Source organism: Calliopsis andreniformis, chromosome 1 (genome assembly GCF_051401765.1).
Source record: "Calliopsis andreniformis isolate RMS-2024a chromosome 1, iyCalAndr_principal, whole genome shotgun sequence".
NCBI lineage: Eukaryota > Metazoa > Arthropoda > Insecta > Hymenoptera > Andrenidae > Calliopsis > Calliopsis andreniformis.
This window is the reverse complement of record NC_135062.1, coordinates 676,201-691,963: the sequence shown is the minus strand read 5'-3', so window position 1 is coordinate 691,963 and position 15,763 is coordinate 676,201. Positions and strand designations below refer to the sequence as shown.

Sequence of the window (15,763 nt, the reverse complement as noted above, 5' to 3'; positions counted from 1 at the left end):
ATCCGGCGATTGAGGTGGAGGATGTAGCACTTTAGGGCAATTGTATAGTAAATGTTCATGTATTAACCTCGATTTGTGTTTCGGATCGTTGTCCTCATAGTACTTAAAACTGTCACGCATATTCATATTAACGGCACTTTTAATCAAATTTTGTTTCAACAAATTCAAATATTTATGTTTATTTAAAATACACTCGATAAACACTAATTCACCAACACCTGCTGTTGAGATGCAATCCCAAACCATTACATGCCCGCCGCCATGTTTCACTGTTGGTTTCAAATTTTTTAATTTAAATTCTTCGTTGAGTTTACGCCATATTCTTCTGCGTCCATCGAATCCAAAAAGATTGAATTTGCTCTCGTCCGCAAATATGACGTTATTTCACCATGTTTCGTCCTTTGTAATATATTTTTTAGCAAAGTCCAATCGTTTCTTACGATTTGTTTCGTTCATGTACGGTTTTTTTCGTGATACCCTCGTATTATAACAATGCCTTTTTAATACATTACGCACCGTATCTGCATATACTTTCTTTCCAAATTCCTGGAATAAATCAACAGTCAGTTTTGTAACAGTTTCACCAGGATTTTTTTTATTTTTTCTACGAATTTTGCGTTCTTCTCGGTCATCTAATATCTTTGAACGTCCCTTTTGCGGAATTGATTCGATTCAATCTTCATTAACATACCCTTTTTACAATATCTGCTACTGTGCTTTTGCTTATTTTTAGCAATTCGCTTATTTGTCGATATGGTTTCTGTTTTTCATAATGATAAATAACTAGTTGGCGAATTGCGAAAGACGTATTTTTACCTTTTCGTTCCATTTTTCGTAACGATACATCTAATATTGACGAAGTCAATAGCCATACTAAGTCTCGGATGTACATTAGACGTTATGTTTACAAACACTGTGCAAGCTAATAATATCAAACGAAGTGAAACGACTCGTTACCGCGAGTAAACTGTTGCGTCCGAACATTTTTTCGAGCTCAGGTTCCGGCATTATTTAGTTTACCGTTTATTACGCAAAAAGATATGTGCATTAAATAAACAAAATTTGTGTATTTGCTAACTATAATAAGTGTTCTAATATATTTAAAAAGAATCCGTTTAGTAACTTCATTATAAACAGGTATGTAGGGCGGTAATGTTCGGGGATGGTAGTGTCCGAATATTAATTCGAGTCACTGTATACGCTGTATTATATTGCGTACAGTGTGATACTTTTTTTAAGACATCAATGTGTGCCACTTTTTCGAGGAACCGAAATATCCTTGGTCCTAATAAGACCATAAAGATAATAGTACACCGTGTTACCAAGAAATGGACCAGTATTTTACGCAATATAAAATAGTATGTAAGTAAAGAACTATGCGTTTTCGGTCATACATACATTTTAACTTTCTTCATTGTCTTTGTACCCAGAACCTATCCTCTAAAAATGTCTCATGCTTTTCTTATTTTTTATGGGATTCGAGCCAACGTTTTAAGCAACACAAAACTGTATAGCTAAAAAACTAGACGTTTCCGAACGTATTTTTACATATGAATTTTTTTCATTGTTTACATTTGTAGAACCAATCCTGCAGGAATGACCCACCTGATTGGAAACACCCTGTAGTTTTACACCTACAAATATATGAACAAACCTTACAATGTACCTTTTACTGCATTTCGTCAGTGGTATCTGAATTATTCTTGTCTAAAAAACGAGTTGTTTTTAAGTTATGTGCTTCCTGCAGGGCTTGAAAATTGTTATTACATAGATTTCGGTTCTTGGAACATTTACGAAGATCTCTTATTCTGAATAACTGTTCTGGAGAACCGAAATGTTACTAATTATTAATTATAGTTCCATGTCAACATTCATATCGGTTCTGTAACCATTATTTTCTTCGGTCCTACATATATCGGTTCCAAAACAGTTATAGAACCGATTTTCATGTCGATTTCATTACGGTAAATGAAATCGTAACATATCAGGGGTTACGGCTCCAGACGTAAATTAATCTATATGTATATAAGGATCTTTTTTTAGAAAATTATCATAAAATAAAGTATATTAATGTAGGATGTGAGCGCTGATGTGAGTGCGACTGTGTGTTTGTGTGTGTGTGTGTACGCTGGATGTATGTGTTGTTTTTGTATACGCCGTGACGGTAGATATAATCATCGACGCGTAACAAGCGGTTACGCACCGAATTTGAAAAGGACACCGAGAATATGCGAGAACATTCGATCGGCGGAAAACAAAAGGACGCACCCGCGGCGCACGAGGTCAGAGTTACGCGAGTCAACAGACGAACACAGAAAACGATACGAAAGATCGATCATGACGTTACGGTTACGACAACGGCTTTTAGTTCACGGATAACGAGACGGATTTCGGCTTAATGGTGGCGCTTGACCTGGTTTTTGCTAATTGCATACGCATATTTCCCGTACTTTTCTGTCGCGTGCTCGTCCCTATTTGTATATTTTGTCAGTCGTCCTAATAAATAGATACAAGCAATTCTATTCCTACATTAATTACATATTTTACATATACTGCGACGTGCTCGTTCGATCGCGCCGTGGTCAAGCTCGAACTTTGAATTTAATCTATTAACTGCGGAATTAGTTTTAAAAGATCTCCACATAGTGCCGAGTTAAAATCAAGCAATGGCGAGTATATATACACGTCGAACGCAGGGCAAATGGTTCTATTGTAAATTTTACGAAAAACGAGGAAGGATTACATTTTTATTTGACAAAAAAATTAATAATTCGTTTCTGAATATGTTATTTTTACTTAAAGCTTGAAAATTGGCAAAAAATAATAAAATACATAAACAAGAAAAATTGAAGAAAGAAAATAATTTAAAAAATTTCAATTTATTTAGGTGTGATATTTTTCAAAGCACGGTACCACACAAAGTGCCACTTCGCAGGTCGTACACCAATATCTTGACTTTTTACGTTTTCCATTTTTTGAACAGATGGCATATCTTCGGAGGGGATTTGCTTTTGATGGAGCTGCCGGTATAAAATTTGGGAAATATTTCCCGATAAGCCGTGTAGGTTTTGTGAATGTATATGGCCGACCAACTTGAGAAATTTGTTTTTACTGAATTGCATATTCCTCAACAAATTCTTCAACACATTTTAGTAAAAAGTTCAGTCAACTTAGTTTTTCGTTATTTTTTTATATAATATGAGGTGATCTATGCAATAAATAAACAACACAGGTTGTCGTGATAAAAGAATACTTTATTCCGCGCTAGAATTGTGACGAGCGTACCTCGGAATCCGTAAGAACGATCCTTGCGAACACCTCGTAGCGTTCTGTCACAGAAAAACAGATGGCCCTTACCTTTTATGGTATGGCCTGCTCAGGGGCCTGCAAGTCGAACCAACGTTGCCAACTCGTTCAGAAATTCTTTATTCGAACACCATTTAATGTTTCGCCACAAATATATGAGGTGAAGAAATATTTTTTTATAGTACTGAGCCGCCTGTTGAAATTAATTCTACCATAGTATCGTATTATACTCCTGATGGTGCACACTAAAGGCCGCTTCTACCCTAGGAAAGGTTCAGCTTTGTAACGTGCAGTGGTGTCACTCGTTCTGTAACTGTTTTGGAACTGATATATGTAGAACCGAAAAAATAACGGTATAGGATCAATATGGGTACTGACGTAGAACTGTAACTGAAACAGATGTAGCCCGAAATTTCGGTTCTTCATAACAATTATTCAGAGTAAAAGCTCTTCGTAATTGTTTCGTCGACAACGACCCATCGAATAGAATTATCTTACTCGAATAATCTGTCTAAAGTTATTCGTTATTGTCAATATTACTCAAATAATTGAACTTCATATTTGAAAAGTTCTTTTAGTAGATTCTAGAACTTCTAAGTTTTATTAGTAAAATTGTTATGATGAACTCAAGTCTGTTTACCCAACTGTTTTTTGGCCATAACTAAAAAGTTACGCTTTTTGAGTTCGTCACTTTTTAAATACATACACATGCGTATATATGCAATATGTTGGTATAAATGAAGTTTGTTTCCTTATTGCAGGTTGAATTTGGAAGCAGTTTAAGAGAAAATTTGCATAATATTGTTTCTCTTCTTACTAATCAGCGTTTACTTTTACGATCTGGTGTAACAATTGCTCGATATATACACCATTACTATGTAGACCCTTGGTTAATACATTCATGTAAAATTAATCGTTTAGAAAGAGAATCAGTGATATCTGTATCTAAAGGAAACGTATATAATGTAACAGAACCTGAAATTCTGATAAATAAAGATGGTGGTACAAATATAGTGGAAGTATCGAATGCAAGCTCCAGTTTTACCTCAGAAAACAAATTATCTAATATTCTGGACGAAAACTTGACTGATTTGAACCCTCAATCACGTAGAAGTGAAAAGAATGAAAATGCTGATAAGGATAAACTTAATGACAGCCGTGAAGAGTATAATACACAACCAAAGGCAAGGATACAAAGGAAAAGGACTCGTTTGTTACTCCAAAAAGATATGCCTAAAAGTGCCAAGCAATTCGATTCTATGTAAGCTCCTTCTTTTGTTATATTTCTATCGTAATTGTTACAAATTGAAATGCTGTAAGATTTTATTTTACAAGTTTCAAAAAAACGAATTAAGAAACAAAACTATTATCAAACACAAATCTAAATAAATATAACTTATATAAATATATATAAAATGATTATATGATATATACGACATATTTCAGCACAAAACAAGAAATCAGAGTTGTGATGAAACCCTGGATTCGAATAGATGGAGTATTAAATCGTAGAGTGCTTGATCGCATGATGGGAGCAGTATTGTCATATTGTTTGACACATCCAGGTATAGCTCTGACGAAGGTACAAAACAGATTTGTTCCTGCTCTTCAGCCGTATCATACACGTGAACTCATCGAGGTAAGATAAATATTCCCCCATCATTGTTTAACTCTCAACTGCTTCGTACTGTATTTCGGTACTCAGATCCTTGGCTAAAATTCAAAGTCATATGTCTCGGAAACAAAGTACGATATAAAAAAATTTTGTATTTTAGATTTCTCTTTTCATATAGAACCTTTCTATTTGCATCACCAGTTTCGGGGCATTCCGTATACAAGGTATAATAGGTATACGTTATAATATTTTAAGAGGTGGTAGAGTATTCTAATTAAATCACAAAATGCTCTGTGACAAAGTCTCTGATATGCCTTCATTTGACAGTTATAAGGCTTTAAAGTTAACATGTCTGCAGAGTAAATTAATAGTCGACAGATTTCGTAAATTTTGCAGATACATTGAGGAGGAGCAATAGAAGAAAAAAGCCTTAACACATTTTGTTGTGTCTCTCAGAGTTTAACATTTATAAAGCTTCAAAAATTCGAAATGCTTATGGAAAAGAGGTAATAAACAGATGAAGCGTAGAGCAAAAGATTGTCAGCAGTCGGCTGTTCAAGATAACCCAGTAACCTAGGACAGCAGCATCTGTTTTATAATAAGAGTCGCATGGAAGGACTTGTTTCTATGATGGTCTCAACACGTGTTAAAGCCTTTCCGAAATAAACACAACCTTCACAAGCAACCGAATACTCTAGGTCAGCTAACTCTTTTAATGTGTTTGTATCATTAAAACGCGCGAGCTACTCTTCGTTTCAAAACATGGTGCTATCTTTAGGACATTATTACTGCAAAACGAAAGCAGATCGGACACTATGTTATACATTTTATGCTCCAATTTAGATCTCTTATATTTTACCACCCCGTAAAATATTGAAGGCTATATTTGTTATACACTGTATATACTGTATGTATAACGCACAGCTTTTCGTGCTCCTATATGCTCAGATTGCCTATCAGGATATCAAGATAAAGCCATGATATACTCATCTTTCAACGGTCAGCAATAGCGAACGAAAGTCAACAGTGGCACCTCAGCCGAAACGAATGAGTTGCAGACTAACCATACACTGTCTTTTTACTCTTTTCTTGTGCGACCTGGTTCGTTTGATTTGATCGTTACACGCGTAATATACGTATTTACAATTTCGATCACAGTATCGATCTTAACTCCCTAATAATAATAAGTACTTCTAAAGCAAGTACTTGAATAATTTGATATTCTTTTATAAATTTATTTATGTTATAGATGTTGGTGAAGTTAGGATGTTTGGAGCATATTATACTACAAAGAACGCATACAACGTTACTTTCAAAGCCTTCACAAATTAAGCCAAGTAAGTGGAATCTTTATCTAATCAGTAAAAATTTGCTTTTATATTCATAGGTAAAGTCGTACTTTTTTATGTAATAATAATGATAAATAACGAGATTATATCTTATTGGCTTTACAAATTAAATCCTATATCTTAAAATATAGATATACGTACAGATATATCTATACCTATACGGGGTGGTCCACGCAATTGTTTCAGGCCATAACTCCGTTATTAATGCATTTACGAAAAAATATCAAAAGAGAAAAATAAATGGTTCAAAGAGCACTACATTCGGAAGCCCTTAGATTTCTTTTAGGTGCAACTGTGCATGTACAATTACCAATTGCATCATTTCTTTAAATAAAAATGCATATTTTTTGTTGCACTAATCGATTTCTCTGTTCGTTGTATGTAAAAAATTCTTAGAATACCATAGCAAAAAAATGTTTCTATCTCGAGATATTTTCAAAATCTGTATTTATTGAAGAAAATGTTCAAATGCTTCTCCATTACATTGTAAACATTTCTGCTATCGTATTTTAATTATTTTCATAACTGGGTTTAAAGTGTTTGCAGTTATTGTTCTGCATTCCAGTATGATCCTTTTTCTCAGATCCTCCACAGAATTCATAGCATTTGAATAAATTCTATTTTTTAAATAACTTCGCACAAAAAAGTCAGACGACTCAAATCGGGTGAACAGGCTGGCCAACATATTAATGCATTTGTTGCGATGACTCTTGTATTGCCAAACTTATTTCTTAGAAACCGCATGACCACTTGTGAGTTATGTGCTGATGCATCATCCTGCTGAAAGCATTTACAATTTAGCCTGTTTCGGAGAGGAATGTTGTCGAGAAGAGATGGCAATTTAAATTTCACAAAATGCCGATATTTTTCACCGTTTAGAACACCATCGATGAAGTATGGACCAATAACATTGGTATTTAAAATCCCGCACTATACATTAACAGTGTATCTTATTTGATAATTTGTGTTCCTCCTAAGGAATGGGTTTCTTTTCTTGCCCATTTATGTTCATTATGGCGATTAAAGATACTATCGTTGGTGAACATACATTCTTCCTTCTACAAAATTTTCCGCAGAAAATCTTTATTCCTCTGAATTTAATGTTGTTAGGATCGCTATAAGGGATCTAACTTCGGTCCGGATTAGGTGAGAAAGGCGTATAAACCACAAGAAAATCGTATAAGTCAATTCCTTTTGTCTGTCCTTAAAAAGACAAACGTTTATTTTTCCTTTTAATTTTTCCGGGGACTAAAGGGGCGATGCTCCTTTGGTTCTGGGGTCCTGAGGTCCTGATCACGGAAGGGTCCGTCGGGGTCCTAGTGCCCCTGGCGCCTAGAACAGAAATTCGGTGGAACCGCGCCGTTTACATACGAGTAACTCGTACTAGAAACGTCTCATCCGTCTCCAGGCAACGAATTATCGTACCTATCGGGAGGGAGACGCGATATCTCACTATATAACGTAGGTAGAACAGTGGATTGTATTATCGATAGTTCTCCGTGAGGAAGACTGTCGTGGAACGAGCGTATAGAGATGAAGTAACCTCTTCTCCGTGCTCTAGGTCCGGTTTGGCAATTGCCTCGAACGAAGCCCAGTGAAACCTGTGCTTCGTGAGCCGGAAAAAAACCACTTTTACTAGCTGAGCTAATCCAGGTGGCTAGCCCACACGTGTGCATCTATTCGGCATACGGGGGTTTATGTGGGCGCGGGAGTAGAGCGGTACGACGGAGGAGTAACACCTTCCTCACGATTCTGTAGCTTGCGAGTGCACCGTTAACAAAATAACAGATTGATTGCTTTATTTTTACTTAATGTTCAGGGGGTGAAAAGTATTCAGATCCCCCCCCGTGCGCGCGCGCGCGCGCGCGCGCGTGTGTGTGTGTGTGTGTGTGTGTGTGTGTAAAATGACCACTTCGGTGAATTATATCGTTTTCCATGCCATCAACCTCTAATGTCGCAGCTTCCAAAACGCCGATCAACGATCACGTATAGTGCAAGATTTGGCGGCTTGCAAAAAGCACTTTGGTTTTTAATCAAAAGCGCGACTGTTGACTACCGAAATCGCGACATTAGAGGTTGATGGCATGGAAAACGATATAATTCAACGAATGAGTTCCATATAAATTCCATATAAATGGTCACACCAGGTTCATTCAGGGCTCAATCAAATCCGCAGACCCTCTACTTTAAAATGAGCTTAAGATCAGGATGCTGCGATCAGCCGTTGTCGAGATACGAGTTAAAGAAAAAATGGAAATTCTAGCATTTTTAAGCATATTTTCGAAAAGATCTAGTGTACTGAAATGTTAATTAAATTGCTAATGTCAACAATGCATCTTCAAGAGGAAAGTTCAAACTTTCTACTGCTTCTTTTATGTACGTTCTACGATGATTCTAGCGCCTTTGAGCAGCAATTAAAGTCAAAGAGACGGTTTCTGCTTTAAAGTTGAATAACTTTATTAAAAAAAATCGTACAACATTCAGCAAACACTTATTTTACACAGGAAAGAAGTCGCTTTCGACTGGTATAAATGCAACGTGCCTAGAAAATTTATTGCGCCCCATGGAGTATTAGAAAGTTGGTCGAAATTTAAAAAAAAGTTTAAACTACCGTTTGTATCGCTATAACTTTGCCACAAAGCAACAAAACTAAAATCTGAACAGTACACAAAAGTAGAGATTTCACGCTTTCAAACGACTTTTTGATATTATGAATTCGACCATTTTTGCCAAAGCTATGTCTATTTTAACTTGGGCCCATTTTTCGGCTTCGTAGAGATGATCCCTTAATTCTTTTGCTGAGTGTATATTACTATCTCTGAAAAAAGATAATTATAATGACGTATCTACGCTATCTCCGAAATGAGATATAATTAAATAAACTACCTGTACTCTTGTACGTTTGTATTTAAGTGACAACCAGTCCCATTAATTCCTAATCAGGAATATTCCGACAATCTAGAGGAAGACAATAGTAGTCTAAACCTCATATAAAGCTGTTATTCATCCCCGGCAATGTGGCCGTGACATAACACAGTCAACATTACTAATTTATGTACATTTTTCCCCTCTACTTTGATTGATCTCATTTTCTAGCTCACCAATACCTGTTTCATATTTGTTAAGATAATATTGTAATAGATAGTCGTGAACTTCATGGGTAGCCTTGTATATTTTAGAATAATATGAAAGCGTTAGTGACTTATTACATTTAAAATGCACAAATCACTTTCCTACTTAATTGTATGCATTTTTTAATTGCATGTATTTTAGAAGCACTTTTTTTAATGCTATTAAATTTCCAATAAGGTTTCTATTATTATACCAAATAATTAATCCACATTGTCTTAACTGTACTTTTTTATTTATATTTTTCAGAAGTTATAAGCAGTAATTGGGCTGTTGAAGGAAGCATCTTTCTTGAACCCACACCTGGAGCAGTGCTAAAGTTTGGAATATTTTTAAGTACGAAGATGTATAGTACTGATTATATTACGTAATTGACACAACAATTTAATGTATTTTGTGAAAATTAATTAAAATCACATATTAAATTTTTATAACATTTTAATCTTCTGAATTAATACGTTTTCTGTAAATACTTGCGAGAAATGAGTTAAATGGAATATTAGAAGCTTCAGTAGAGACTCACATCAAGTACATTCACACCACGAGTAGTGGAGATGACTGGTGAAACTCTCAGCGAGACTACGTATCTGTATACGAAATAACGAATCAAATATGTTCGACACTTTATGCGTCTTAAAAAGTATCTTAGAAGACGTTTTCTTCTTGGAAGTAGATTAATTATAACTCTATGAACTTTCTTCTACATACTGATGCAAGTACTGATACTTGGTGCATGCATTATTGCAAAAAGAGCGCTTTAAGCAAACCGTACTTCGACAGACGTCTTGTAATGTGTCTGTTTACACTTCTAGTAGTATCGTTAGAACAAGAAAGATCAAAGTACGTGTAAACGTGTGCGAACAAGATAATCACTGAATTTTTTCAAGGGATAAGAATTGTTATTGGAAAGTGTGATGCTACTGTTGAATCGCTCAAGTTTGTATTAGTGGTTAATATGAATACTATTCTGAAGTTTTTTATTATTAAATGTATATAAACCACTAAACGTACATTTTTACAAAAGAAAGGGAGAGGGAGAGAATGATTTAAAAGAACACTAGAAATAACAGCAAAATACACAATTTCGGTTGTAATTCGTTCATACTTTGTGCAATAAGAATTTAAGTGACAATGTATATGATAAGAAAAGTGGAATCGTGAAAAGCACTCAAAAATTATTTTCATAGATATTTTAGATTAAAATATTTTGAAATGTTCTTAAAAAACATTTAAAAGTAAATGTTGATCATTATTAGATGATTAGGAATTTAAAAAAATATAATACTGAGTATAAAAAATGATGAGCCTAAAAAGGGTACCGAACCTATGGCTAAAAAATATGCAGCGGTTTAGCAGGCAGACTCTTATATATACAATATGTATATTTCTAGAAGGCCCTTCAAAAAAAGGCACTCGATAGAAAACAGTAATTACATAATAATACAGGGTGACCCAAACTAAGTGCGGGAGCTGGAAATGGGAGATTCCTGGGGTGATTTTAAACAACATTTTCCTTTGCAAAAATATCCTCCGAAGCTGTGTTAACGAGTTATTAACGAAAAACCCCGACTAATCAGAAATAGCGAATAGCGAGCGCTCTGCCGACCAGCGATAGGGCACAAGCTACGCGGAGCGTCTGCTATTGACCGTGCTCGAGGCTCGTACAAGAAACTCAAAATGTTTACGTCAATGCTCAATTTCTCCTAAACTATTGGATGAAAAATTATGAAAGAAATCAGGACCAGGTTAACTATTGAGACACATATTATAGAATTTTTTCAGATTTTTAAATAAATTATCCAAGTTGTAAAAAATAAGAAACGAAGAGAAAGGATTTAAAAATACCGATTTAGTAAAGTAATGCCATAGTACAAAAAATAAAAAGCAATGTTTTCGTAGTTCCTACGGATTGTACGTTATTTTATTCTGTATTAAAGCATTGAAAACTGTACAAGAATACTTATTTCATAATGAATGAACAAAAATTGGACGTATTAGTTACTCTAATCGGTAAAAAGTACGGAAACATTGATTTTTATTTTTTTAATTATGACGGACCAAAGCAAAAAATGTTTAAATGAATTGAGATTAATAATACGACTCTAGTAATATGAGTAATTACTAGTAGTAAAACTCACCAATTCGGAAAGGATTCACCTGCTGCCTGAACGCTTGCTCCATTAGGTCACTGTGCCGATCCCGATCATTGGGGGAAGATGCCCAGGTAGCGTTGATCACAGGTACAACACCACAAGAAGTCACCTTGCATTTACAACACTTCGCGGTCACTAACACTGATCACTTCACCAAATGAGCACTTGACCTTTTATTGAGCGACAACCGATTATTTTGAAACGATCTGCGGCATTCCGTAAATAAAAACAAGATGTTACACAGTTCGGCGGCAAAATTACGATCGATACTGACGATTTTTTCCGATGTCTCTTTTCTCGTGCCTTCGCATCCTCCAGCGCGACTTCTTGGGGTGTAGCTTCGTCAAAATACTCGAATTCGATTTGCTAGTTGACACCAACAAGGTTGGATCTTTCTCGGTTACCTTTTTTAGTGGAGGTGGTAGTCTCTCCTTCAAGTCGAAAAAATCACAAGCAAATTCATGGGGAAAAGCAAAGGCATATCGGATTAGCGTAGGAGACGGTAAGGAGTGTCTCGCAGATGTGGCCGTTTATGATCACAGATATTACCTTGCCTAGTTCGAAGGAGCCTTCCGTACCCGCGACCGAAGGCCGCGAGGGTCGTGTCGCGCTTACCATGGAAGTTCTTTCGATGCATTCGGACGAATGAAATATGGAATTGGCCGTTGTTAGATCGCCAATTGGGCAAAGCTTCTGAACGTTAAACGTTTGGTCAACGGATATCTCGCACAGACAGATACACTCATCGATGAGGGGGAAATACGGCAATTGTTTTCTCATTCTTTAGTTAGTTCAATATCAGAATCTTAAAAATCTTATGGAGTCAGAGCTACATTTAACAGTGGATCAGATCGCAGAAAAGATGCATTCATCTCATGGGACAGTCTTTCGCCATTTAAAGGAGATTGGAAAAGTATCCAAGCTTGGAAAGTGGGTACCACACGAGCTGTCCGAAGTCAATTGCCAGCAGTGATTAAACATCTGCATTTCCCTTCTATCGCCCTTTGAAAGAGAGCTATTTTTAGGCCGTTTGATAACAGGTGACGAAAAATGGATTATTTATGATAACGTCACCAGAAAAAGACAATGGACAGACAAAGATAAACAGCCGATTCTAACACCAAAGGCGTCTTTACATTTCAAAAAAGTTCTGCTAAGTGTGTAGTGGGATATGTATCGTGTCATTTATTATGAATTGTTAGAACCAAATAAAACCATTAATGCAGATGTATACAGTGAACAACTTTGCCGTTTAAGGGGGCAGACTCCTTGTGTTTTGAGCTGTGTGCGTGCGCTCACACAAGCAAAGAAAGTCATACACGTATACGCGATGAGCGAGAGAGACAAACGGTTTCGCAAATTACGCTTTACGTCTCGGTACTTGCATAAATGAATTTTTCGCGTGTACAGAACCCACGAGTAGACTTCACTACAGGGTGCTCTGGTCCGTTTAAACTCCAATAAACACTATACGTTGAGAAATTTGTAAAATTACAAACTGTAAGCATGAAACAGACGCTGTTGTAAACTAGCAAGATGGCTGCCGAAGTGACATTTTCGCAAATATCTCACGATTTAATGGTTTTTTCACTTATAGCACACCAGAGCACCCTTCCTTGAATTAGCACAATATCGTGGAAATGCGATTTTCCTCAATTTAACACTTCTTGAAGGCGTAAAGCGTAATTTTCGTTGTGCACCCGTTTTGACACAAAAATAGTTCAACGATTTGCCGTTAGAAGCGTTAATGGTATATTTCAATCAATTTGGTCATATTACCATCAGCATCGATAAAAATACAGGTCAGTCGGTAAATGTAATCTAGAATTTGACAGCTGAATGGCGTATTCATCAAATACACGAATACAGACGCAAGAAAGGCTTAGTTGCCAAAACGTATTGAAAGTTTCGTCACGCTGTTGCCACATATATGTATGTACATATTACAATTCTGCCCATCAGGAAAACTTGAACGAATCCAACTCCAGCCGAGATTTTGATTCTTACTAATAAGGGAACATCGCGAGGTGAAAGTCTCCAATTTTGATGAAACTTTGTAGGATTGTAGAATAGCCGAAAATATTCGACACGTATTTTTTTTTATTGCTTCTAATTCATCTAAAGGGTGTGAAAACTACCCCCAAAGTTGAGGGTGGAAAACATATTTTGTTTAATATCTCCAAAACTAGTGCGTATAGCAAAATGATATGAATGGGGCGATTGTGTATTTTTGAACGACGAATCCACCTATGTAAATAGTTTTTAAAAATATCAATTTATTTAAAAAATATATTAAAAAATAGTATATTGTCGTTGTTTTCACTGACAACATGCTGATCGATCGTTTTGCAAATTTGTATGCAAATACTATGAACCAAAACACAAAATACGGCTAAAATAGAATTTTGAATTTTTACGTTATAAACAAAATAATAACATTCCTAGTTAAACTGCATTTTGTGCGAAATTGGGCCCTGAAACGAGTGATTTTACGAAAAATATATACCCCTATAATGTTTTTGTCATTATATTATGATACATGTTGTTTATTGTTCACTAAATGTATAAATTATAACATTGCTAATGAATACTCGCAATGTCTTGCACTTGTTGCAAACAGTACGAGAGGTTCAGTGTGAGTGACTCTTGATCGATGAAAATGTAGCAAGTAAAGGTGATTTACAAATTATTATTCTTCAATAGTTATTATTTACTATAAACAAACAATTGGAATTGTTCCAGAAGTTATAGTTGAATCCACTAATTTTACAAGAAAGTACTTTAGTTGAGTGTGAATTAGGCATTCCCTCATAATCTGTAGGTGCCTGGTTCGAATCTCGTGGTAGCTTTTAATTTTTTTGTTTTCAATTTTTATTTTAAATAATTCTAATTTTTGTATACCTTTTCACAGATTACAATTATACCACTCGTAACATTTTTATTTTTAAATAAAAAAAAATTAAAATAATTTCGTTTGTTTATTTCTTATTTTGGGATATTGAAAGGATTACATTTGAATAAATTAGAAAATATTTCTATATTACGTAACATTATAATTAGTCTTGATTAATGAACATTTATTATAAATGTGAAATTTTGTGTGAATCTCATACGAAAATGTTGTTTCTTAGACCACTTTCATCAATTTGGGCACGTATGTATTGTTTCATTTGTGATACTCTTTTCTTGTCGCTCGCACCGTCCTTTTCTATATTCGTATGAAGCAAAATATCAGCTCAAGGCGTATTTAGTAGAGATTTACTGATGCATAAAATTGTAATTGATGTGGCAACAGCGTGACAGAACTTTCCTACGATGCGATTTGGCAATTATACCTTCGCACTTCTCATTTGTAATTCAACAGGATAACGCTAGATGCCACATTATCAAATGTCGCATCTATAAATTATATATTTTCATTAATGCCCGTTTTTTCGCAACAGCGCTTCGATCGATTCGGAGTAGGCCCCGAAGGAGTCTGCCCCCTTAACAAAGCTTCGGAAGATATTTTTGCAAAGGAAAATGTTGTTTAGAATCACCCCAGGAATCTCCCATTTCCGGCTTCCGCACTTAATTTGGGACACCCTGTATATATATATTATTATAAAGGGTGTCCCAAAAATGTTGGAGTTCCTTAAAAGGGGTGATTCGGGGATTGATTTGAAACAACTTTTTCCTTAGCGAAAATGTTCTTCAAGGCTTCGTTAACGAGATATTAACAGAAAACCCCGACCAATCAGAGCGCGAGTATGTCGGTGGAGCGCCCGCGGTAGAGTAGGCTACGCGCTATGCGGCCGCGCTCGTACGCGAACAAGCGAGTCATCACCAGTGGTGGGAAATCGCGAACTTCGGAGTTGATTGTCTGGAAAACGGTGCGAGATATCGAAAAATGTTACGCTTGCTTTTTTGCTTGTTATGGGTAAAGGAGTCGAAAAGGAAGAGTGGCACTTTTCGATATCTCGCTCCGTTGGAGAGATATCGTCGACAAGAAGTCATAGCCTGCGTTAAATTTAAAAAATACTGATTATCGACAAATTGAATAAAACTCACCCTCTCGGTAATTCCTTTCCTTCCTTCGCAGGTATACGCCACCACCCGAAATAAAGGGTCGCGACGTCAAGTGTATCCGAGTTATTGTTGTATCGAAGATGTATTCACTTCACTGCACGACCACCAACACTGATCAAGTGATACAATCACTGAATTTATTT

General features: G+C 35.8%; 1 protein-coding gene across 9 annotated transcripts in view; it reads left to right on the top strand.

Annotated features, from left to right (window-relative positions):
• Positions 1 to 10,737, top strand: part of LOC143188062 (general transcription factor 3C polypeptide 1) — an 84,812-nt gene extending 74,075 nt beyond the window's left edge. For 2 of the 9 annotated variants that reach the window (XR_013003466.1, XR_013003462.1), the window contains 6 exons: positions 4,068 to 4,567; positions 4,753 to 4,945; positions 6,171 to 6,258; positions 7,525 to 7,731; positions 7,832 to 7,989; positions 9,649 to 9,770. Coding sequence is in view for 3 of the 9 variants with exons in the window: in XM_076392111.1 (XP_076248226.1) it covers positions 4,068 to 4,567; positions 4,753 to 4,945; positions 6,171 to 6,258; positions 9,649 to 9,770 (903 nt within the window). In the remaining 6 variants the exon portion in view is untranslated. Of the gene's footprint in view, positions 1 to 4,067; positions 4,568 to 4,752; positions 4,946 to 5,081; positions 5,146 to 5,299; positions 5,620 to 5,869; positions 6,067 to 6,170; positions 6,259 to 7,380; positions 7,417 to 7,524; positions 7,732 to 7,831; positions 7,990 to 9,648 lie in introns of those variants that run through there. The other 7 variants (XR_013003468.1, XR_013003470.1, XR_013003473.1 and 4 more) reach the window with 7 other exon arrangements.
• Positions 10,738 to 15,763: the final 5,026 nt, after the last annotated feature.